This window comes from Symsagittifera roscoffensis, chromosome 1 (assembly GCF_963678635.1).
Source record: "Symsagittifera roscoffensis chromosome 1, txSymRosc1.1, whole genome shotgun sequence".
NCBI lineage: Eukaryota > Metazoa > Xenacoelomorpha > Acoela > Convolutidae > Symsagittifera > Symsagittifera roscoffensis.
This window is the reverse complement of record NC_087062.1, coordinates 83933428-83958925: the sequence shown is the minus strand read 5'-3', so window position 1 is coordinate 83958925 and position 25498 is coordinate 83933428. Positions and strand designations below refer to the sequence as shown.

Below are 25498 nucleotides of genomic sequence, written 5' to 3'. Positions count from 1 at the left end.
ATCATCCTTTTTGATGAAAAATTGTAATTAATTCTTCTTGGGAAAGTGGATCTTGGAACAAAAATTAAAATAGCCGAAAAATCAAGTAATTGTAAACCATTAAAAGTAACTTATCAAAAAAATACATGAATGAGAAGTTGGATATTCAAAAATGTGCAGTTGAAAAAACATTTTTGAGTGTTTCGAAAAAAGTTGACTTTTTCCAAAACCTTTGTCTAGATAACTTCAAAGAGGCAAAACGTTCACATCATTGTCTTTAAAAGCACAATAACATTTTGAAGTTTAGCGTAAGCGTTAATTTGAATAATAAAGCTGAAATAAATCTTTTGTCCGTTTTTATTCTTCCCATATTGGAAAAAAATGACGAAATGTTTCTATTTGGGGTTTTTGGCTTTAAACCACTTAATTAAACCACACAAGCTTTAAGCAACTTAATTTGTGTTTTTTTTGGAAAAATTCAAGCTCCAAACCACTTTAATTTTATGATTTTTTGTGGACAATTTCAAACTTTGAACCACTTAATTGCCGAACATTGAAAATGGGGAGGAACTTTTAATTCGGGTGTGCTGTAGTTTTTTTTTCACGCAAAATCAGGTACCACAATGATCATCGGACAGAGTGAGTGCTATAACACATTTAAGTACTCACAATCGTGATTCCAATCACATTTAAAAATTCAAAAGAAATTCCTAGTGTTGAGAAAAACTGGTTTGAAATTTTTGATTTTTCGTCTTATTTCGAGCGAATAAAGCGACTGAACAGTCTTAATATGATTGCTCAAAAGATTAAAAATAGCTTATTTAAAACGTAGAAACAAAATTTTTATTGAAAAAAGTTAACTAAAAATGAGTATTTTAGCTTTTTTTGCAATCAAAAAATCAAAAATTCAAAATACTGCAAAACTTGAAAAAATTATCGATATTTTTTAAAATTTTTTTTTGGTTTTTGACGTAACTTTTCTGGAAAACGGTTTTTCAATTTTCTTAGTTTATTATGACTGTCGAATATACCTAATCTCCAGTTATTTTCAGCTCTTTTCACCATATCACGCCGGAAAAAAAACGACAATAATTTGAAAAAATTTTATTGCATATTTTCTAGGGTTATTGTCGGAACATTTTGTGCTACTTGCACAGTAACCGGCTGTCCATTTTTTCAATTTCAATAATCATACTTCGGCTAAGTTTTTTGTCTACTATGTTTCTTCTCTGAAAATAGCAATATTTGAGCATTACGAGGCCTAACTGTGCACTGGATAGGCGCACACTTTTGTGTCTGTATGTTCCTGGATTCCAGGGACAAGTCTTTAAAAAGTTTAAATTGTGTCGAAACGATCAAAAAAATGAAAGAACAGAAGAAGCACAAAGTGAGCGTCCTTGTTGCGGAATCCGCGTACAATTCACAAAATGCACAATTTATCCTCGTTATGAGGGATATTTTTTAAAGTCTGCAAAACAAAAAAAGTCCGAAGTCTTAAAGTCTGAAGTTTTTTCATTTTTCACCCGCAATCACTCTTATGAAACTTATGGAGTTCGAAACTGCCGACTGGAGATAATAAGATTAATCTGCGTTCATTTTTTTCAAATTGAAGTGAAGCTTACAAAAAGATCTGAACATTGTGTTTAAAAAAATTTGAATTCATCATATTGTTTTCAAACCGAACAAAAATTTTGCCTTTTGTGGCTATATTGTGTGAAGAAATTTTAAAACCAAATGCAGTTTATGTTTATTGACTGTAAATTAAAGCTCATTTCCATCTTTGCAAAGGGCCGTCGCAAAATTCAGGGCTTCGCCTTGATACGGGCAGTCATTTTGATTACACTTAAGAGGCAGAAGTTTTCATAGTTGTGTTTCAATTTTAGCTGTCGGGTTTTGTAAAATTTGAATGCGGAGCTACATATTTGTTGAACTCATGAAATAAAACGCACTGAGGTACTGTTTCGTTTTAATTCACGAAAAACTCCATCAAATAAACAAAGATTTTTTTGAATTTTTTGCTATGAGCGTTAGAGAAAATTGTTTTTCAACCGGAATCGATTTTTGACGGAATTTTTTTTATAAATTTCAAATTATCAAGTTCGCTTTGCTCATGATGTTATTCTTTGTTGTAGTTGATCAAAATATCTAACCTAGAGAGCTTAAACCCAGTTTCACACTTAAGAAATTACGACATTTCTCTCAATAGGATAATTGCGGTTTCATTCAAAGAATTAATTGTAGATTGCAGATTGTTCTCTTAAGTTCTTATTTCATTTAGGTGAAATCTTTTTGCTCTCAATGCTTGCCAATTTCAACTACAACCAAATCAGACAAAGACAGCCAACAATTGCAGGCGGAATCCGCTGTCGAGATCCAAGTGATTCAGAATAACCGTCTGAAAACAACCGGAAACTTAAGCGACGACGATATTTACACAGACTCATCAAACTCAAAACCGAATCAAATCTTAGCCGAAAAATCACTCTAATGGTTGAATGCTTTACGAGCTTTAGCTGTTAGTTTCTCATGGTGCTTTTTATGACGACGACGTAATGACTCAGCGACGTAATGACTCATTGCTCGTATCGAAAACGTATCAATATAATCATATTTTTTAATGAATATTTTTGCACTTCATGTTAATAATTAATTTACAGATTTAGTTCACATCAGTTTTCAAATTGATTTCAACACCGAAAGCTAAAAGGGTGTAAGATGACAAGATTTTTCCACGGAATGCAAATGTTCGTTTAGATCCAAGCACCCATAGTTCTTATTGATCAATCGAAGAATCCAGCGGGCTCCTTGCCTTCCTTAACTGTTTGAACATGCTTTGTTTTATTGGGTGCATCAACCAAGTAGTTATGAGCGTACATACTCCAGTTTCTGGCTTCAGCTGCAGACGCTCCTTTGCCGAACCAGACATAACAGGGACCACCACGCTTGTCCACAATAAAGACATCGTTACTGTCCAGAAGACTCGGAGTGACCTTGCCGTCGGCAACTGCAACATCGTCAATTTTCAATTCTCCGCTAGCATCACTCAATCGTTTGACGACATGAGTCGCGACATCTTCGGGCTCGTATCGTTCGTCAATTACGGCCTCGTCGCTGAAGAACGCCATGAAGTCTTCGTCGACGTCAGGATCATCAAGCACGACTTTTTTCGGCTTCCCGTTGCGCTGCTCACACAATTCTCGGACATATTTGCTGGCCTCGAATCGTTCGTTCTGATCAGATCCGCTTCCGTTCCACTGGAAAATGGTCTGGTCTGTGTCCAGAATGAACACATCGCCACTGTCTAGGTTTTTGCTGTTCAATCCAATTTGTCGCATGGTCACTTCCTTTTTTCTGGAGCCTTGTTTGCGGTCCATGCTTCGGAAGTGAAACAGTCTAAATAAAAAAAAAAAAAATAAATAAACTCATTTAAACTTTCAACCTGTGAAGCTGCAATCAGTTTTGTCAGTTGTCTTTCAACTAACAGCGACTAGAGTGACCGTGGATTGTAAAAATCCCTGTTTAATGAAAAAAAATACCTAAATTAGGACTTTTTCTGTTTTTTAACTAGAGCTTGAAACGCTCCTTAGCAGAACATTGTAGATAAAACAATGGATCAATCGAGGTTGATTGACTAGAACAAAGACTAGACGCAAAAAAAAACATTTTTTATACTGAAGAAAAATGCACTTAAGGTAGTCCGACATCTATGTACGTCTTTTTGATGCGCAAAAAATAAAGTGCTTAAGTTAGGGTTTAAGAAAACTTTAACCTTGGCTCGACAACTTTCTTCTCGACGTGTTTGAATCCACTCTTTACTCCTCCGCTCAAATATGTCAAAGAAGGAAAGTATCCCTTGAACAGTTCCGACTCATTGTTCATCACTTCGCGATGTTGCACTGGCTTGTCGTCCAGAAGGGTGTCCAGCTCCACCGTCTTGTAAGCAGCTGTTCCGTATTCGTCTTGCGAACTGTCTTCTCCGATCCAGAAGTGCAGGTCAAACTCGAAGTCTTCCTCTCCTGGGTTCTTGTAAGTGTTCATAACGATGTAGGAGTCGCCCGAGAAAAACTGTCCGTAATCACCTCTGGGCCAGTGCTCAACCTGTAAAAATTTCAGATTATGTAATATACAATAAATTGTTTATAATATAGGCCCAAACAACAAAATCAATTTAATAAACACGACTAGTCGGTTGCTGTGCAAGTAGCACAGAATGATCCGAACGCATTGATAAAAAAAAACTACAAAAATGAGTTTTCTGTTTTTTCTTCAAATTAGTGTCGTTTCTTATACGTGGTGTAATGAGAGAACTAAACAAACAGGTTTAAAAAAGTTAGTATATGAGACAAAATTGTCAACCGTTGTAGTAAAAAAATGAATAACAAAAATGATGAAACATTTAAGAAAAAAACGTTCAAAATATTTCCAAAGAAAACTTTTATTGCCAAAGAATTATTAATTATTAATTAAGATCATTTATCCACGGGGGAAAGGACCAACACAAGAGCTGTACAGCTCATCACGGCGAACCGCTGTTGTGCCCCTGTTTAAGAACTACATGCAATTATTTTTAAGAAACGCCAAAGGAAGCTTTTTGTGATAACAAGCTTTTCAGTCTAAGTGACCAGTTTCCAAGCTACAAGATCACTTTACTGGTTCAAAAATAAACAATTCAAATTTACGAGTTCAAAATTAGGGTTTTTTAAATGTCAATCGAATCAGGACTGAAAAAGCTCTTCTATAATATATTACTCGTACTATTCCGATTAATATCTGTAGAACCTGATTTTGCGTGAAAAAAAAATAAAACATACCCGAATACAATTTTTTCTTCCCATTTTCAATGGTTTGAGCAAAAACTTCATCTTAAAAAACTCAGTCTAGGAGATTGCCATTACTAGTTCAAAATCAAGCATCGCTTCTTGACTTGACTCCCGAAATGTTGCATAAATTGAAGCTGGAAAAACTTCCTTTCATTTTTGCGACCGACATTTTTTAAAAACAGGCTAAAAAAGGCGGTTTTAGGCACTTTTTTTGGAAAATTTTGACCAAAAAATTGCGTTTTTTTGGCGCGCGCTCTCCCTCAAACTAAGTCATATTGGCGCCTAAGGCACCTTTAGAAAAATTTTGAGGTTGTTCAGCCAAAAATGGATGGCGTAAAGTTATACCAGGGGGGGGGGGACCTTTGGAAAAATTTGGTAACCGAAACTGAGGGGGGGGGGGAAGGGAGCGGTCGCCCCTTCCCCCAGGCACGCTACTGTTTGAAACGTATGTCCAAGTTAAGCATGATGGAATATTTGAATCACATTTTGATTTGAAGCAATTGTCTTACATTTATTCAAATTCTTTGATTATCGTTCCAAGCAAAGAAAGTGTATTTTGCGTGGTTTTTCATCACCACGACAAGTCGTTCAAGGCAGAACCTCATATCATTACGAAACCCGCCAGTCGTACGTAATTCAGTATGCAGAAAAAAAAATTAATAGTTTCTCGAAAATAATAATTATATTAAATTGTTTGCAAAACAAACTTATGTACGAAATTAAGTTCAGTAATTTATGATTAATGCAGGTTTGAGAGGGCATCCTAAAGATTTCAAACGAAACCTGCCAAGGGTTGCTGTTCTGATTTCAAATAGAAACAGAAACATGAATTATTTTATTGCGTTCACAAAATGTGACGCCGCCGCCACCACCAAAGAAATATGTTTTTATTCCCTTGCAAAAGGAAGGGAAATGCTATTGGAATAATTCGTATAACGTTTTAAGCATTGAGAATTGAAACGACTATTCTCATTCAATACGAATAATAACGATTCCTCTCGTAAAGTACGAGCATACGAAACCTTCTTCTCGTAAAATACGAATGTACGAATAAAGAATACGAAGTTAAAAGAAACTTCTCATTTGATACGAAAAGTGGCGTGATTTCCCCATCTGAGTATAAATAGAAGCTCAAAACTACGGGAATTCATTCCAACAACTTCTCTTCTACCACCACCACCACTCTCCTCAACCACCCCAACCCTTCTCAAAAATAATATTCAATCTCAGAGAATAATATCTCCGTAAAAAATAAATATTGAGTCAAAAGGCAACTTGCTGTAAATTCATACTAACTTCTTTTTTTAAATAAAATATTTCTCAGCGAATTTCAGATTTACTTTTTAAGATAGAAAGTAGAAAGGACCCTTTATTCCTAGCAAGCGTTTTGTCCGACGTAAATAGTATTGCTAGCGTAATAAATTGGTGCGACCAGTGAGGCTCACCTTCTAAAAATTCGCTAAAATTGCTAAAGTCTCAAAAAGAGATAAAAAGCAAAGAATCCAATTCTCAAACAGGAGAATTGTTGAAATTTCTCTTACAAATAAAGAGAAGTAATAAATTTCCAAATCGGAAATTTAAGTTTTCTAAATAAATTTATAAAACTTTCTATCTTTCTTTCTAAGTTTTAAGCTAAATCTAATATGGCTGATACCTATATGCCTAAACGGACAAATCGTCCTACAAACTTTTATGGAACTACAATTCCATCCAGTATAATTGGCAAATTTAAAAAGAAATAAAAACACTAAACCATTTATTTGGCCAAACTAAATATTTTTTTTCATTCTTTTTATTGGCCATTTCTTTCTTTTTTTTCTTTTCTACTTTATAAATATTTCGTTTGTAATAAAAACACAAAACACCAAAAATAACATGTTAATAAAAAAATTTAAAAATAACTTTTATAAATACAAGATTTAATATCTGTGTACGATTTCACTAGTTTGACTGCCGCCATCTTTTCCAACGAGTTTTCCGCGGTCCTACTCAGGCTCCTCACTGCAAACTGCAGCGCTGAGTAAGGCCGCCACCAAGCTTGATATATCTCCTCCAACATAATATCAAGCTCTATTTTTCGTCTAAACTCTGCCTCTGCCACAGGCTTTTTGAAGAATTCTTCTTGAAACTAAAACAAATTTATATAGTATTTCTATGTTGCCATGCCACTTAAAAAAAAAAAAAAAATTTTATTATTATTTTTAAAATTTGGTGTATTGTAAAACAAACTTACATCCTCTCCAAAGAGTATGGACAAAAAGTCCATTGTCTCTTGGGAAACCACATGGTTTCCACTCCATGGGCTCCGAAGTTTCTTCGCGAAGCACCTACTTTGTATTGAGCCCAGCTCAAACAGTTCATCAGTATTCAGGACCGGATACTTGAAGATGTAACTCCGGTCCATGAATATCATGAATTCCATGGGCGTCAGATTTGCACCCTTTTCGACTAAACCGTCGTAGATTTCCACCCTTCTCTCAACTTCCTTGTCCTCCAGCAAGGCTTCGTGTTTGAAATCTAACTCATCCCGCAAGTTCAAAAACTTCTCGGGGAAGTCCACCAGATTGTCTTCAGGCTCGATATAACTCATTTTTCAAGAAAGCAAAAAATTTTTAAAAAAACTGTGATAACAGATGAAGTTTAAACGGAAAGCAAACAAATGATGTTGCTTTTAGTCCTCTTTTATGAAGAGATGTTTTTTTCATTTTCCTCCTCCAATAAGGAAGGGGAATGCAGTTGTTAAAATTAACATCAGCATAAACGAACGATTATCATTCCACTGCTAGATCTCAACAAATCAAAACTAAGTGGAAAAACCACGACATTAAGCCAGAGTGAAAAAAACCACAAAACGAATAGCGAATGAATTAGGACTTAAAAAGAGTCACTTCCGAAAGACGCCGAATAACACGGCCAATCAGAGCTTAGATTTGCAAAAAAGCAAAAACAGCCTTTAAAAACTAACTGATATACAGTTGTTTTCATTCTTGCTCAATTCCACATCTTTCATTCAAAACCTCCTCTCTCTCTCTAAAAAATAAAATCGCTAAATTTCTCAACAAAAATTGAAATCTAAATCAGATTTCCCATCACAAAAATCCACCAAATGACAAATCCATATAGTGAAATAGAGGAAGGTGAACTAATGGACCAAGATCCTGTTCTAACCACTCTCGAGGAAATGCTTAAAGTGAGTACTTTTAAAAATTCTTTTGCTATCATTCACCACCAAAAAATAATTTTGCAAAAAATTTATTTGGTTGGTCTTTTAACTCTAATAATACTTTCGAATCAAACCTCAGCATTTGATCCGAAAGAACAATTATATGCAAATACTGCAAATAATCTTCGGGTTGCTCATTATGATTGTCAACTAATGACTTCTAACAAAATGTTCTCTCTAAATAAAGTAGCACCTTGCAAAGTCCAACCAGAAAATATTAAAGTAGCCCATGCTTATGTTACTCTATATAAGAGACATTATCGCACAAAAGTAAATGCGACAATGTGTCGAATCAAACATCAATCAATGCGTTGGTTCTGCGATTCTTTTGATTCGAGTGGTATCGACGCTCGACAAAATATGATCACTACTGATCTCCATTTATCTGCCGATCAATGTAAATCGGCCGCCGACAGAGGCTATCTTAACCTAGGCCATGCTAGTATTGGAAATATTCCTTTCAAATTTAATGTTAAAACAGTAACTAATGCCCATGCTGGCAAAGTTGACGGCAAACATCATAACGAATGTGATGGCCGTTCTTGGATTAAATTGGACACTTTTGAAACTTACATGCAAAATGTAACTCTGACTGTTAACCTCAAAGATGGAACAGTCAATAATTGGCAAAACATTCCTTTGCCCTGTCCAGTGTCTACAAATGGATGTGAAACAACATCCTTAGACGCTTTTGCTTATACTTGGGAAGAACCCAACAATTGCATTTTCACTGTTTTAAACAGATTTCCGGCTAAAATGATTCAAAATGAAGAATCATACTATATAATTAAAGGCGATTCTAGCCCGTCTATTCATTCTACCCATACAAAGGATTCTCAAAAATTTATGCTACAGGTGATGAATAAACCGCAATCTCTTTGTGGTCATCCCAGAATAGTGTATCCAACTTCATATGATTCACTTTTTATTGCATACACTGATGGTTTCAATATGGATACTGGAATCCAAGTTAAACCAACCCCAGAAACGGGAACTATTCATAATGCCGGCCAACCAAATTCTACTTTTCTCACATTAAGTGATGATTCGCCGCCACTCCAATTTTCAAGTCATCAAATTGACTACGAAGCTCATATAGGTACCAAATTGGACTATATTCTTTTTTATAGCTTCTACATGCTCAGAACGGCCGAGTTAGCCCTTCTGCAAAATCAATGTGAGCTAGAACGCTCCTCAATATTAAATACTTTAATGCTTTCACTTGAAAGCCCCCGTTTGGCTGGCTATATTCTAACCAAAAACCGCTCTATGTTCTTAGAGACCAATGGCAATGTTGCCTGGCTCTACCATTGTCCGAAATTTTATTCACCTTTGCAATTAATGGATGAATGCTATAATCGCATTCCCATTATGTATAAGGAAAACATTCGATTTGTCGATCCGATTACGCGACAAACTTTTCAGTCGGCAGATCTACAAGACTGCTCCGACAAACATTCGAATCTCCTTCAACTAGATGTTGATGATGATAAGTCCTGGATTGAATTAACCCCTCAAATTACAAGGGTTACAGGACCATATCTCTTTGAACCAAAAGAGATAATTCAAAAGATTAAGCATTTTTTAGCCTCTAGCCAAGGCGCTTCAATCTACACTTATGCTCAAATGCAAAAATTCTGGAATATGATTTCCGATAATTCAGAGATGAAAGGAATACTGCAAAAAGTATCCAGGTCCTTTCTAAATGCTAAAAAAATTCCTTTCAAGGACTCATACAGCCCACTAGGTTCTTCCCAAACAATATATTTGGACTATCTCATCTCTCCAAACTTTTGGAAAAACGAATACACCCGTATCTTCGGGAAAGTACAATACTATTTAGAAAAATGCGGAATCGTCTTCGCCTCTTTTCTATTTGTGAAATTCATACTAGATTGCCTAGTATTCATAATAAAGGCTATGCATATTCACAAAATCACCGGCCGCTCACTACACTTTGGCAAAGTATTGCTTGCCGCTTCATATGATATACTTTTCACTTCCATAGTGACCTCAATTTTCACTCAAGATGAGCAAACTGAAAAAATAGAACAAGATTGTGATCAAAAAATACAAGCTCCTCTTTTAGAGGAAATTGATAAAATAAACCAGGATCGCATGTATCCTCATATCCAATTAACAAGTTTTGAGAGAAGAACTCAAAACTTGGATCACCCAACAAACCCAGTCTAATAAAAAATTCTACTGTTCTAGGATATACCAACTGATTCAACTATGGACGCATCACTTGATGACGACTTGAGAGATTTTGAGGACCTTCTCTCACTCCTGCCACCAACCGATCCACTGGACTCGCAGATTTCAGCACTCACTCAACAACCAACTGTTTCTACTACTACAACACCCACTGCAAAGCCGACCTCGACACGATCCCTCGTTGAGCCACTACTTCAAACCAATTCAGCTGTCCCAATAACTACAGCATCACAGCCACCACCCCTAAAAATTTCACCCCCTGATTTTAAAATACCCCTGGTTCCCTCGAATTCCAAAATTAAAAAGCGAACCCAGATTGTAAGACCGTATAAGATACTAACGGCAAATACGCCGGTATCAACTTCTCATTGTCCAATGACCATTAGGCGACAGCCCTTGCACCCCACTGAATTAAACACTAAATTACATATTCAGTTAGAAAGGGAACGATACATTAATTCTAAAAGAAATCCTGGCTTCGATATGGATCTCAAATATGCTTTGAATCCATTAATCAATCGTTTTAAATTAGAAGCCTATCACCCTATAAAAAAAATGTATTCCATAAATAATTCCCTTCTTGAACATCCAAAAATCTATGTCCCAGCAAAATATCTGACAGCAAAATTACAAACCCCCCAGTTAGATGACTATACTGAGCAAATTCAGCGCAGTCATATACATGAAACGCACCAAATCCGGGAGCTGAAAAAGCATATCCACAATTTAAAAACAAAAAATCAACAACTTATAGCCCGGTTGGAAGAAAAATTGTAAGAAATTTATCCTTTTATTTAAACATTTATTCTTTCGCTTTATATAGCTATGTAGTATAGCTATAAATTTCCTTTTAACAATTTTGACTTTTATAAAAAACAAAAAACACAAAAAAAATACCCCCTTTGTATGAACCAGCCCTCCCCTTATTACGCGTTTGGACAGACTTCACATACTTCAGGAAGAAAAGGAGACTTCGGAAAAAGAATGTTCAAGGAATAAAACTAACCTTCAAACTTTTGAGAAACAGATAATTTTGATGTATTTAATATTATAGTTAATTCCCTTGGTTGTGTAAACTCTATTTTGATTTATAAATGTAACTGATGTATTTATTCAAGCCTGACTCAAAGTATCAGTTGATTAAAAACATCTGCTACCTGTAATACCAATAAACTTTGATGTACAAATGTCCAAGTTAAGCATGATGGAATACTTGAATCACATTTTGATTTGAAGCAATTGTCTTACATTTATTCAAATTCTTTGATTATCGTTCCAAGCAAAGAAAGTGTATTTTGCGTGGTTTTTCATCACCACGACAAGTCGTTCAAGGCAGAACCTCATATCATTACGAAACCCGCCAGTCGTACGTAATTCAGTATGCAGAAAAAAAATTAATAGTTTCTCGAAAATAATAATTATATTAAATTGTTTTCAAAACAAACTTATATACGAAATTAAGTTCAGTAATTTATGATTAATGCAGCTTTGAGAGGGCATCCTAAAGATTTCAAACGAAACCTGCCAAGGGTTGCTGTTCTGATTTCAAATAGAAACAGAAACATGAATTATTTTATTGCGTTCACAAAATGTGACGCCGCCGCCACCACCAAAGAAATATGTTTTTATTCCCTTGCAAAAGGAAGGGAAATGCTATTGGAATAATTCGTATAACGTTTTAAGCATTGAGAATTGAAACAACTATTCTCATTCAATACGAATAATAACGATTCCTCTCTTAAAATACGAGCATACGAAACCTTCTTCTCGTAAAATACGAATGTACGAATAAAGAATACGAAGTTAAAAGAAACTTCTCATTTGATACGAAAAGTGGCGTGATTTCCCCATCTGAGTATAAATAGAAGCTCAAAACTAAGGGAATTCATTCCAACAACTTCTCTTCTACCACCACCACCACTCTCCTCAACCACCCCAACCCTTCTCAAAAATAATATTCAATCTCAGAGAATAATATCTCCAATCTCACCGTAAAAAATAAATATTGAGTCAAAAGGCAACTTGCTGTAAATTCATACTAACCTTCTTTTAATAAAATATTTCTCAGCGAATTTTAGATTTACTTTTTAAGATAGAAAGTAGAAAGGACCCTTTATTCCTAGCAAGCGTTTTGTCCGACGTAAATAGTATTGCTAGCTTAATAGTTGCCTCCGAAAGAAGTTTTCAGAAAATCTTGGTTTTCAGGCCCGCATTCAAAAGACGTCATGAAGTCGTAGTGACGTCATTTTTAGCAAAACAATGTGAGACTATAATCATTTATTGCCTAAAAATTAGTTCAAAGCGCTTTTTAGATTCTATCGCTCTTTCTCATAACATCAAAAAAAACTAAGATGAAAAAAATCTAATTTATTTTCCCCCCGAAAAGATCAAATTGTATGGAAGGACATGCTAATTGCGCAGCAACCAGCTGATGCTTCTCTCAAAAGAATTATAATTTTTTTTAAATTTTCATGAGGAAAAAAAATTTTGAGCAAACTGGAAGAAAAGTTTGGTTAAAAACAACTGGGGTATATATGTAATTGGTGCTCTGTTTAACAGAAAAAAAAACCTTACAACAAAAAACAAAATGAGTTTGCTCAAACAAGCATCATATTCAGAACAAAAAAAACGATCCCACGAAAACTCAATAACATAGGTCTCCAAAAAAAGTTCTAATCGAAAGATTTTACGTCACTGGTTAAATAAACTGCAACTTTTTGTTTTCAACATAGCAAATGGACGACAAGTTTCTCCACGTAATTTTTTTCAGCAACTAAATAAAAGTAACATTTAAACTATGAAATTTGGTTATGATATTTGTTTCAATTATTTGGCTGGGTAAACCTGATAAAACAACTGTTTTGGAGACGTTAATTGGCCAGTCAATCATAATTTTTTTGTCCAACAAAGCATCTGCGTCAACCAACAAAAAGGTTGAATTTATGAAATCACGTCTACTTTTTGGGTAGTTAATGTGCTTGTTTGATTTTTTTTCTACTGCGTAAAAACAACAAATGAAAGAAATGGATTGATATTTGAATTTTTAAAATACAGAAGATGATATTTGAATTTTTAAAATACATCTACATAACAGATGTTTTTGAGAATTTCTGAAGATTTCAGAAACCCAACCGATGTATAAAGTTACCATCAACAGCTATGCTAGCTTAAAACTTTTAAAGTTACTAAGGCAGTGGCAACTAGAACAATGAAATTTCTTAAACGCTAAAAACCGCCATCTTTGTTTAGAGACACACGAAAAACCGCCATCTTTGTTTAGAGACACAAGGCTTCAGGGGCGGATTTAGGGGGACGCTTCAGGGGCAGATACTGTCGGACGCTTCCCCACTCAGCGCGCCAAAAAACGCAATTCTTTGGTCAAAATGTTCGAAAAAGTGCCTTAAAACGCCTTCTTGGCCAGTTTTTTAAAATTTTGCCTGCGGCGCAGAAAGTTTGACCAAAACAGGGTCTTTTTAGTGCTACGGGAGAGCTCGGACCACAACTCTCCTCAACCACCCCAACCCTTCTCAAAAATAATATTCAATCTCAGAGAATAATATCTCCAATCTCACCGTAAAAAATAAATATTGAGTCAAAAGGCAACTTGCTGTAAATTCATACTAACCTTCTTTTAATAAAATATTTCTCAGCGAATTTTAGATTTACTTTTTAAGATAGAAAGTAGAAAGGACCCTTTATTCCTAGCAAGCGTTTTGTCCGACGTAAATAGTATTGCTAGCTTAATAGTTGCCTCCGAAAGAAGTTTTCAGAAAATCTTGGTTTTCAGGCCCGCATTCAAAAGACGTCATGAAGTCGTAGTGACGTCATTTTTAGCAAAACAATGTGAGACTATAATCATTTATTGCCTAAAAATTAGTTCAAAGCGCTTTTTAGATTCTATCGCTCTTTCTCATAACATCCAAAAAAACTAAGATGAAAAAAATCTAATTTATTTTCCCCCCGAAAAGATCAAATTGTATGGAAGGACATGCTAATTGCGCAGCAACCAGCTGATGCTTCTCTCAAATGAATTATAATTTTTTTTAAATTTTCATGAGGAAAAAAAATTTTGAGCAAACTGGAAGAAAAGTTTGGTTAAAAACAACTGGGGTATATATGTAATTGGTGCTCTGTTTAACAGAAATGAAAAAAACCTTACAACAAAAAACAAAATGAGTTTGCTCAAACAAGCATCATATTCAGAACAAAAAAAACGATCCCACGAAAACTCAATAACATAGGTCTCCAAAAAAAGTTCTAATCGAAAGCTTTTACGTCACTGGTTAAATAAACTGCAACTTTTTGTTTTCAACATAGCAAATGGACGACAAGTTTCTCCACGTAATTTTTTTCAGCAACTAAATAAAAGTAACATTTAAACTATGAAATTTGGTTATGATATTTTTTTCAATTATTTGGCTGGGTAAACCTGATAAAACAACTGTTTTGGAGACGTTAATTGGCCAGTCAATCATAATTTTTTTGTCCAACAAAGCATCTGCGTCAACCAACAAAAAGGTTGAATTTATGAAATCACGTCTACTTTTTGGGTAGTTAATGTGCTTGTTTGTTTTTTTTTACTGCGTAAAAACAACAAATGAAAGAAATGGATTGATATTTGAATTTTTAAAATACAGAAGATGATATTTGAATTTTTAAAATACATCTACATAACAGATGTTTTTGGGAATTTCTGAAGATTTCAGAAACCCAACCGATGTATAAAGTTACCATCAACAGCTATGCTAGCTTAAAACTTTTAAAGTTACTAAGGCAGTGGCAACTAGAACAATGAAATTTCTTAAACGCTAAAAACCGCCATCTTTGTTTAGAGACACACGAAAAACCGCCATCTTTGTTTAGAGACACAAGGCTTCAGGGGCGGATTTAGGGGGACGCTTCAGGGGCAGATACTGTCGGACGCTTCCCCACTCAGCGCGCCAAAAAACGCAATTCTTTGGTCAAAATGTTCGAAAAAGTGCCTTAAAACGCCTTCTTGGCCAGTTTTTTAAAATTTTGCCTGCGGCGCAGAAAGTTTGACCAAAACAGGGTCTTTTTAGTGCTATGGGAGAGCTCGGAAAATCAATTTGCTCGACCTAAAAAAAAGCTCGAGAAATATTTCTCTACTTTTTTTGGAAATCAACCCGCCCCTCGAGAAAATTCTAGATCCGCCCCTGCAAGTCTTGAAATTTTTTTCCACCAATTCATTGTATGCGCGCAATACAAGAAAGAAGACAGGTTCATCTGCGTCTCAAAAAATTACTTTGGAGTGCACTAAAGTCTTCATCTTGTTTAAGAGGATGTTTCCACAAGAAGAACACCTCTGAAACTAGTTATCCTATTATTTTTGCTTTTATCAAAACATTCCGTTTAAATAGTTTCAACGGCCATGTCACATTTCCCACACTTACTTTTCAAAGTTGCTGAAAAACCAAAAAAAAATTTTCATTTACTTTTTTCAAAATGAAAGAATGCAAATTATTTGACCCCTGATTGTACATGCTTCTTTATTTCAACCCACAACAAACATAAAAAACGGCGATGTCCCTATCAGTCAGTTGTTGCTGCATTTGCAATGTCAAACATTTCTTTATTTTAAAAATTTCAAAATATTGTCTATTTTTTCTTCTATCAAAGGTAAATAATAGCGTTACATTTGCGTTTTAGGGCCATTTAGTGCTCAAGGAAAAGAACAAATTACAAATATTAACTTTAAGAGCATAGTGCTTGGAACTAATGGAGCCGCAGATAGACATTATGAATGTAGTCAAGCAAATAGTTGAGATAAAAAATCATCCTTTTATTTTTTACGGAAGCGCGGTTCGCCTAACGAACTCTTTTGGCACGATTTGCAATCAGGCATTTCAATCAAAAACTTTGTGATGATGGCTAAGAAATTTGCGATCCTTATTTTCTCTATGAAACGAGTTTAAATTCAAAAGCACCTTAAATTTGGTCAGAGATGACTGTCCAAACAAATAAAACCAGAGAGATTACTAAGCTGAAGTAAATGCATAAATTGTAATATTTTGACTCTTAAATGTGTATTTTGACTCCAATCAAAAAATCTAAAACAGAAGCAAGGATAACCAGTTGTCGTGCAACTAGCATACAAAAATTTAGGCCAGATCAACTTAAGTTGAGAAGTTCAAATGGTAAAAAAAAATCAATAAAAAAGTTATTCTTCATTTGTTTTTTTTTCAAGATAGAGTGGGTTTGACGTTGCAAATATGGGCGAATAATTTGTGAACATATCTTCAAAAATGCTGTGTAATTTGATCTCTGAGTATTTTTTGACAAATCTAGTCTGAAAACGGATTAGTTAAGACTAAAGTTTTCTCGGACTACTTGTTTGAAATGTCAAGGCGACCAAAAATCAATTATCAGCCCAATGGTTTAAATTCCGGCTTACAATTAGATTCCTTCTGCTTTGATTTCTTTCTAGCTTCTTTTTGTTCCGACTTTCGAAGAAAGTAAGGAATATATATATATGCTCAGTGTTTTTTTATTCAGACCAATTCTCAAAATTATTTCCCTCGGGGGTTCGATCCCTGGATCTTCATAGTCCCAGAAGAAGTGCTCTTACTAGTAGACTATCCTGACTATCCTGCACAACCCGAGATGAACCCCAGGGAAAGTATGACAGCTGGGTCCCTTAAATTTAGACGGGTCCCTGAAGAATTTTTTAGGCTCTAAAATCTTCGAAAACTTGGTTTGCATTTGATGACTTGTGTTTTGAAATTTTCACAAAAGTTGTGTGACCCATTTTAATTGCTTTTTCCTGGGACCCAACTAGGGTCTTTTCTGTTATACGGCCCAAAAACAATTTTTTTGCTTTGGCGCAAGTGTGATCAAGATGTTCGAATCTGATTGGTTGAAAATATAATTTAAAAAAGCAAATCGAAAGCAAAAAGAAGTCTCAGTGTTTTCAAAGCAAACAAGCCTAATTGACAAGTTTGATAATTTGGGCCATTAACAGAAAATAGAAAAGATAACCCCCCAACTATCATACTTGAACAGAACCCGAAAAAAATTAATTAATCTGACCTTGAAGTTGTTGATTCTCCAGATTTGAAGCCCCTCCTTGGCCCCCGCACCGTTCCACGCTTCCTCCGTCTCCGCCGACTCCTGCTTGATTTTCTTCTCCGTCTCAGACCCGAACAGCGCCATGTTCGAGTCCTTCCAGTCGTACTTCTTCGCTTTCACAAGACCAGACATCCTTTTCGGCTAGTTGCACTCGAAACTCGTAACTTCACAAAGGAATCAAGAGAAGATATATCGAAAAGCTGCAAAAAGCGAGCAATTTGTTAAACAGAGAATGGCAAAAAGTTCGAACAGACAGAAAAAATCAAAAAGAGAAATATGCCAACTTAGAGCAATTTTTGCATGCAATTTTGAATTTTTAGGTGACATTGAGATTTACTTTCTATACAGAGTTGCAAAAAGTTCGGACAGACAGAAATAATTAAAAAGAGCAATCTGCCGATTTGCAGCAATTTTTGCATGCAAATTTGAATTTTTAAGTGACATTGAGACAAACTTTCAGTCTGAAAAATTAGCTTTTGCATGCAAAAATTGTCTGAAAAAGATCATTTGCTCTTTTTAATTAATTCTGTCTGTCCGAACTTTTTGCTACTAATTATATCTGAAAAATTAGATTTGCATGCAAAAATTCTCTGAAAAAGGTCATTTGTTCTTTTTAATTATCTTTTTGCAATTCTCTAAATGTTTAAGTTGCAGAACCGTTCAAAAACAGTGTAGTCCGATAAACTTCTGAATCGTAAAGCCAAGTTTGTTTGTTGAATGACTATGAAAAATGAAATGAAGTCTGATTTTTTTCTAAGCTTTTTCTAATGCTAAAGTCTAGTCCAAATTTACCTGAGTCTAGTCTAAATTTAGTCTGCTGAATTACGTGTACACGATTGCCCAGGAAACAAGCCCAAAATAAAAGCGTTGTGATGGATAGATATGTAAAATGAAAGCTACTTTTTTCCTCGCAGTGAAAAAAGAAAAATGCTAAGCGTGTCTCAGCTTTGCTGTATTTTTTTTTACTTGTGGCGAAAAGTAACACTGATAAATGGATTGAAAAAAAAACAGGAACCAAAAATGTCCTTTTGTTCACTTCCAAATATACGCTTTTAAATATGCTTGAGTAAAAATTAAAATAGAAAGCTGAATTCCAACTCAATTCTGCTTTGAAAAACTGATAAAATGTAAAAAGACGCTTTACAATAAAACGGCTGAAACGTAGACGGTTATGGTATAGATTTAAGATTGCTGCAGCTTCGTAATGGTAAAAGAAGTTTGCGCTCCTTTTTAGGCAAACTCACAGAACTGAACAACTGAACCGTTTAGAGAGAATCGCGTATTTGCGCCGATAAACGTAAAAGGTATACAAAGTGTGCGTTTGCTTCGTTTTGTTATTGAGAGTAAAGTTAGTTATAACTAGTAAGATAAGTAAAGATATATCTATAATAGCCCTCTTTTTATCTTCTGACGCACTTTGAACAATGGCGATCTGACGCAAAACATAATAGGGACTGTATTTATATTCTGTCGATACGCGAAGTTTGAACTGAGAGGCTTTTTGACAGTGACTTTTAAAAACTTAATCTATAACTCATGGATTTTTAAGGACATCAAGTACTCGTCTAAATTACTGCCAAGGATTGATTTTTTTGACTAAAATTGATCCATGTCCTAGGAAAATTGAATAGAAGTAGACCAATCAATACCGCCCAACTAGATTTCATTGAAACATGAATTTCAACTAATGGCTGGAATGAATTTTTCCACATTTTAAAAAGAAACAAGACTGCTCGGATCAAGGCGAAGCCCTGAATGATCCGACGGCCTTTAAAAAACTAAAGAGTAATGTTCGTTACAACAATCTTATGAAACTTTCAAAAAAAGTTTAAAAAAAAAAGATTTTCAAATCATCCCCAAACGCTATGTAAAGTTCAAAGTTTTATATTTCGAATTACGCAGAATATGAAGTGTACCAAATTGTATGTCTCAACTTAATTAAGAGCGAGTTCTAAGACGGATTAACTATCCGCTGGCTTGTTAATAGCGCAAAAACATATCGCGAGTCGTGTCTGGAAACTTGTGTCCCAGACCATTGTGCCAAAATTTTCCAAAAAAAAAAACCGGATCGTTTTTATATACTCTCAGTAAGAGGGATTAATTCGATAAGGCCAAGCAACTGGGCATTTAGACCAAATTAGAAATAATTACAACAAGAATCAAATCATTTACACATACCAGCAAAATTATTGTCTGATTGATGCTTATGTGCAACTTAGGCGCGAAAGATACTAGCTCCAGTTTTACTGCTCTCAAATTTGTGTTAACAAGTCAAATCTGTTTTTATATAAAAAAAAGAACGAAATGATAGCTCATGATGCATATCCATACTTCAAAAAGACGTTTTCAATGCTTTTGAACCTGTTTAGAAGACACGTTCTAAGGCATTTCACCCAGTCTTCATTTTTCTAGAGTAATTACATTGGTCGACTTTCAGGAACAAACACAGCAATATTGAAAGCAAGAGATGTCATCAATGTGTAATAGCCGGGTTGTCCGACAAACAACAGTGCCTTTGAAGGTTGGAATGGCAACTTCGTTAAACTTGTGAACGCCTGTTACCCATCATTTTCAAGGCTTGCCAAATAGTTCCAAGATGAACAGAAAAATGCCGAAATTGCGATCGAAAATTTGTATGGTTATTTGGCACGCATAGAATCTAAGTGTGAAACGATCATTCAAACGCAAAAAAATAACAAAACATTAAAAGTCACGTCATCTCAAAAAAATCATTGTGCAGAACAATTGTGGACAATCTTGACCTGTAAACAAATGTCGGATACATTTTTCCAATTCAGGATTGTTTTGTCACAATTGTCTGGTTTCAAATGTTTATGCCTCATCGCGGCGTCAACTATTCCAAGTTGGCCAAATTGGCAATTTTCAGATCACGATTATTTTACAAAAAACGAATCAAAGGTGATTGGTCTTTTTATATTCTAGGATATATTGGCGCTCAGGGCGCCGCTAAAAACGCTATAGGCTCAGTCAGCCAAGATTGTATATCTTACAGTAGTAACAAAGGGCGGACTTTTTGAATCTCTGAGGAGGAAAAATGTTTCCCTCAAATCAGTTCCACCCCTGATTTATCCCCCATAAAAACATAATTTTGTAAGTTAATATTTCTATTGCTTTTTTTTAAAGAAAACCACATTTCCCACAGTAAGAAAAATGGGCTTTTTGAGTTTGCCTGTTACTGATATAAATTCTCTCAATTTATAAAAGTTGTAAACTGATTTCGCCAAATAAATTATTTAATTTTTATAAAAATTTTTCTCGTTCTGCTCACGCTTAAAGTTTGCTCTCCTATCTATCCTTTTTTTCCAGGAATGCACGCTTATCAACACAAAATTTTAACATCAGAAGATTTCTTTCAAGACATTCGGCCGATTTTTCCCATTTTCTAAATTCGTTTTGTTGTTTGCCCTAATTAGTAGTAATTGGTTTCAAGAATTCAGAATCATGCAAATGGAGAATCCCATCCTACTTTAAACGCAAAAGCAATTAAACTTACAGGAAAGGCGACATTTTGAAGGTTAGCGACCAGTTATAAGAGAGTCATTTGCATCAACTGAGTCAATTCAGTCATTTGCACTATTGATGCAGCTTGAACTCAAAATGGCCAAAACAGGGTTGAAGATTTTGGTATCAAACATTTTTAAAATTTGATTTCAATCGCATTTTTTTAAATTTGAAATCTCTCTTAATGAATAATTGCTAAAATATCTTTCAGCCAATTTTAAAAAATTTACTGCATGTTTCAGAAATAAATTTCTTTTTCAATTCAAAATTTCTGCTCAATTTCTTGCTTAAATTTCTGGCTCAACACAAGAAACAAAATTCTTCCTCAATTACTTGCTCAAATTTCTGGCTCAACACAAGAAATAAATTTTTACTCAATAAATTGCTCAAATTTCTTGCTCAACATTCTTCCTCTTTGACGGAACTCCTTCGCAATCACCCCGTGTTTCCGTCTTTTTGATTGCCCGAATTTTTAGTAGCTCTCTTTCTCTCTCTATCGAGCCCTCAAATTGATGCAAATGCTTCCTGCATTCATGGAAAAGCAAACACCTTTCATAGAAACGCTGTGATGTTTTTCAAGTTAACAGCCACAGGCCTACACAGGTTATATAAGGTTTACTAATCTATGGCTATCTTACTAGAGATCACCTTGGAAATTGCAGCCCGCGTGCGATTTGAACCCGCAGTCATATGATTTGTAAGCACCATCGCTAACGATGCGCCACAACGCCATATTTTATTTGAGGGATAGTTACTTCAAAATAGAGCCAGTAAAAGAAAAATTCAAACGCGAGTTTTTTTTTCGGTAATCATTGATGCAACGTTCACTCAAAATAGACAAAGCTCAGTTGGAATCACTATGGGAGGGACTTTTTACATTATAAACTTTGCATATATGGTCGACTAGTGTTTCCAGTCAAAGTTTTCAGATGAAAGTTCAAGTTTTCAGATGTTTCCAGTCGTTTTGAGACTATTTTTTAGATTTTGATGTTTTTGAAAGTTTTTCCGAAACAATTTTTGAAATTAAAGTCTTGATTCTGAATGAGCCGATCAAATGCTTTTTAGGTTGTTTCATGGATCAACCGTACCGCATAAAGTATTCACTTCAAACAAGCGCGCTGAACATACAGCTGGTAAACATTTTTTATTCCAAATATCTATTTAAGTCCTTTAATAGCGTAAAATATAAATCACAATTTTGTATCCATTGAGTCAGATCAATCAATTTTACCCTCGAAGTCATTTTCAAAAAAAACACCCTCTGCGGGGTTTCATGGACAATAATCGATTTTAATGTCAAAAATGTTGGCATTTTAATCAATTATAATTTCGCCTTGGGACCACACAATCGATTATAATCCATTGTTTTTACAGAAACAAATTAGTTTCTGTTTCCATTAAAAATCCGTTATAACTGATTATAATGGATTGAGTTGATTTCTACTTTATTTGTTTTTTTTTAATCGCTTATTAATTGTTATAATCAATTACTTTACATTTTCATGGAGACAGACCATTAAAATCCCTTATAATTGATTATTATCCATGGAACGTTATTGAGGGCAATGTTTTATCCCCAATAAAATAATCAAATGTGGGGATTGTAGGATTGATCTCGTTTTAGCGCAACTAAAAAGATTTCGAAACCGCTGAGCGTTTGAACGGTTTTTGGAATTTTACGAAAAACTTTATGTTCAAAAATAGCCGTACTCTTTTGAATCAAGTGGAAACTACCTAAAACTGCCTCAAATTGGCGTAAGACATTGGCCATTTTCAGATGACGTTAAAATCAAAATAAGAATGCAACAAGACCCTTTCGAGATCATACCTTTTCATACTATGAAAAAAATGCTCATCACACAGTTTTAAACAATATCATGGCCTGAAAAAAGTGAAAGAAAAGGGCAAAATGATCATATTTTCCTTACTACGAAAATTTTGAACAAGCATTTTTTCCATAGACTCCATATATAAAAATGTATTATAGGCATTTTTTGTATGGACGTCCACCCGGGGTCCTAGTTTATTGAAATTCTCTAGTATGCAAATAATTGAAACAGTATATGAAAAACCAGTAACTTAGTAGCCACAAAGTCATGAAAACTTCAAGAAGTTGGCACATCGTTTGTTAGATTCAAAAAAAAAACTAGTTGCCGAATTCAAAAGTATGCGCTTTTTTGGGATCTAAGTTAACTGAAACTGTCGGTTCATCTTGACTCATCTAAAATGGAATAGAAGTTGAGATCAGTAGGTGAATATCTATGCACTTATTTATAGAGAAAGCTACCACGAACCATTTTTCGGAAAAAAACGCAATTCTCAAAAGATGAGTTTAAAACTATAACCATTACCATCTGCGATAGAATTCTCTGTATGCTATTTTAAGATAAATTAAGCGTAACAGCAAGCTTAAAAAATCTTCAAAATTTCTTCAATTTTGATTCAAATATGGCGTAATAATTCACCCCGGTTCAGTTGAAGTTTTAGAGTTCAGACTAATTCGAAGCTACCAGTCGATACAAAATTGAGGCTAATTGATAACTGCCAACTGTTGTTTTTTTTTCTGCAGACAAATTTAGACTGACTATTTAGCAGTTCTTTTAATTAGCAATTTTTGTATCCTTGTTTTTTATATATTGTTCTGATCTCCGTTTCAAAAACCGTTGGCATGATTTTGCTAGCTGATCTCCATTGGTTGATCTCCGTTAGCTCGCAATAGAATTTTTTTATTAAAAAAATAAATCACTTTGTATTTTTCATAGCGTGTGGGGGCAATGGTTTTCAAAAATCTTTAAAAATTCGTTTTCTATGTTTTCGAAAAACTAAAACGACAATCGGAACATTTAGAGCTTCGCCGTGCTATGAGCCCTCTTGTTGTTTGCTAATTCTTAAAACCTTGAGAAAGTGATTTTAGATTTTTGCTTTTGTTTTTCAAAACAGTAATATGAAAGCAAGTGACTTAGTGGAAAACTCTGTCTCTCTGCCTAAAAAATGTTGTTCATAGCCAAATTTATCTTCAAGTTCAAATAAAATTTTGCAACGCTAGTGCACATGAAACGGTTCGCTACATCGAGACAAAAACAGTTGCCTAATTCAAAAACAGGCAAGTTTTTATTGTAAGCAGGTCTGATTTTTTTGACGTTATGAATCAGTTGTGGTTCATCTAAAAATGAAAACAAAATGCGGTAGTTACGTTAGAAAACGAGACGAAAAAAATTGTACTCAAATATAGAAACAAGCAAAACATTAATAATAAATTTTCTTTTTTCAAAGCTATGTGCGTTTGTCAAGAGTCTAACACAAAATAGGCGATTCCTGAGCAAGTATCAGTTACTACCAGTTTTTTTTCTAGTTAACATCAATCTATTCGGCAAAATGGGGGATAGGACCCATAACTGAGCCTCCAGCTTTAATTTTGACCTAAGTTTACTACAGTTATTTCTCAAAAATGATTCTAAAAGAAACAATTTCAAAACTTCAAACTTGGCAGATAATTTTTGAGAAAAATCAAAAACTTCAAAAAACTGTTAAAAAGTCACATGTTGGTTTTTATGATGACAATAACTTTTTACTAAAATCAAATGGTCGTACTAAGACAGTGAATTTCCCAATACTCGATCTCTATATTGAACCCAAAACTTTAGATTTGAGATATTATTTCTCAAAAAAGGTCAAAAAATCTACTATTCCAAAAACGGTCAAAAATCTAATATTTGACATTTTGAAATTCAACCTTTTTTTGTATAAAAAACTTTGGGCATAGCTGCTTGTGCAGGGGCTTTTTAATTTTTTCTTTCCAAGAAAATAAAATCTCAAATTTAAGAGCGTAGTTTTTGAGAAATATCAAAAACTTCAAAACAATGGTAAAAAATAGAAAATTTGACGTTTTGGAAAAAACAAGCATGGCCGTTTATGCAGTGGAGTTTTGAACAACTTGTTTTTTTATTGAAATCAATTTCTCAGATTAAGGAAGGTAGTTTTAAAAAAAGCCATCAAAAATTGAAAGTTTGATTTTTCTGAGGGCCATTATTTTTTGAATGAAATTGTTTGAGCGTAGTCCGTTATGCATTGGAGCTTTCCCCAACTCGTCCTCTTGTTTGACATTAGTTTCTCAGATAAGGGATGGCAGTTTTCGAGTTAAGTCAAAAATTTCGAAAAACAACCAAGAAATCGAAGTTATGATTGTTCTTAGAGCCAGAACTTTTTGTGTAAAAAAGTTAAGCCGATCCGAGTCTTTCTTCCTTTCGAGCTCAAAGTCTCAGATTTGGGAGGGTAAATTGACAAGAGTTTGATTTTTCCGAGATGGAAAGACCATAACTTTTTGCTTATAAAAAATTAAGCACAACCGTTTATGCAGTGGACCTTCACACAACTCGTCCTTTCAGTTGAAATTGAAATTACAGATTTGGGAACGTAGGTTTCGAGAAACGTCGAAAAAATACGAGAAATCGTCAAAAAATAAAGTTTGACTTTTCCGAGGTCGGTTCATAACTTTTTGTGTAAAAAATTTAGACATTGCCATTTATGCAATGGAGCTTAGCATAACTCGTCTTTTCGTCTGTGATCGATCTCTCGGATTTAGTAAAATAGTTTTCGAACAAAGTCTAAAACTTCAGAAAACAATAAGAAAAGTTGAAGCTCTGACTTTTCT

The 25498-nt window shown here is 34.5% G+C and overlaps 3 protein-coding genes across 6 annotated transcripts in view; 2 read left to right on the top strand and 1 right to left on the bottom strand.

Annotated features, from left to right (window-relative positions):
* Positions 1-2569, top strand: part of LOC134851307 (potassium channel subfamily K member 2-like) — a 34495-nt gene extending 31926 nt beyond the window's left edge. The window contains exon 8 of the mRNA XM_063867333.1: positions 2258-2569. Coding sequence (XP_063723403.1) covers positions 2258-2467 — 210 coding nt within the window. The 3' untranslated portion in view covers positions 2468-2569. The remainder of the gene's footprint in view (positions 1-2257) is intronic.
* LOC134851282 (uncharacterized) overlaps positions 1-25498 on the top strand; it is a 534247-nt gene that overhangs the window by 319147 nt on the left and 189602 nt on the right. The window lies entirely within an intron of this gene.
* LOC134851314 (gelsolin-like protein 2) lies at positions 2576-18721 on the bottom strand. 4 transcript variants are annotated; one of them, XM_063867371.1, is made up of 5 exons: positions 18118-18721; positions 17983-18046; positions 17287-17489; positions 3749-4077; positions 2576-3372 (listed from the first exon to the last, which is right to left on the bottom strand). In XM_063867371.1, the coding sequence occupies exons 3-5, from the start codon at positions 17455-17457 to the stop codon at positions 2760-2762; spliced, it is 1113 nt and encodes a 370-aa protein (XP_063723441.1). In that variant the 5' UTR covers positions 17458-17489; positions 17983-18046; positions 18118-18721; the 3' UTR covers positions 2576-2759. The 4 variants fall into 4 exon arrangements, with proteins under 4 accessions (XP_063723441.1, XP_063723424.1, XP_063723432.1 ...); XM_063867354.1 differs by having other exon boundaries at positions 17287-17525; positions 18118-18719; XM_063867362.1 differs by lacking the exon at positions 17983-18046.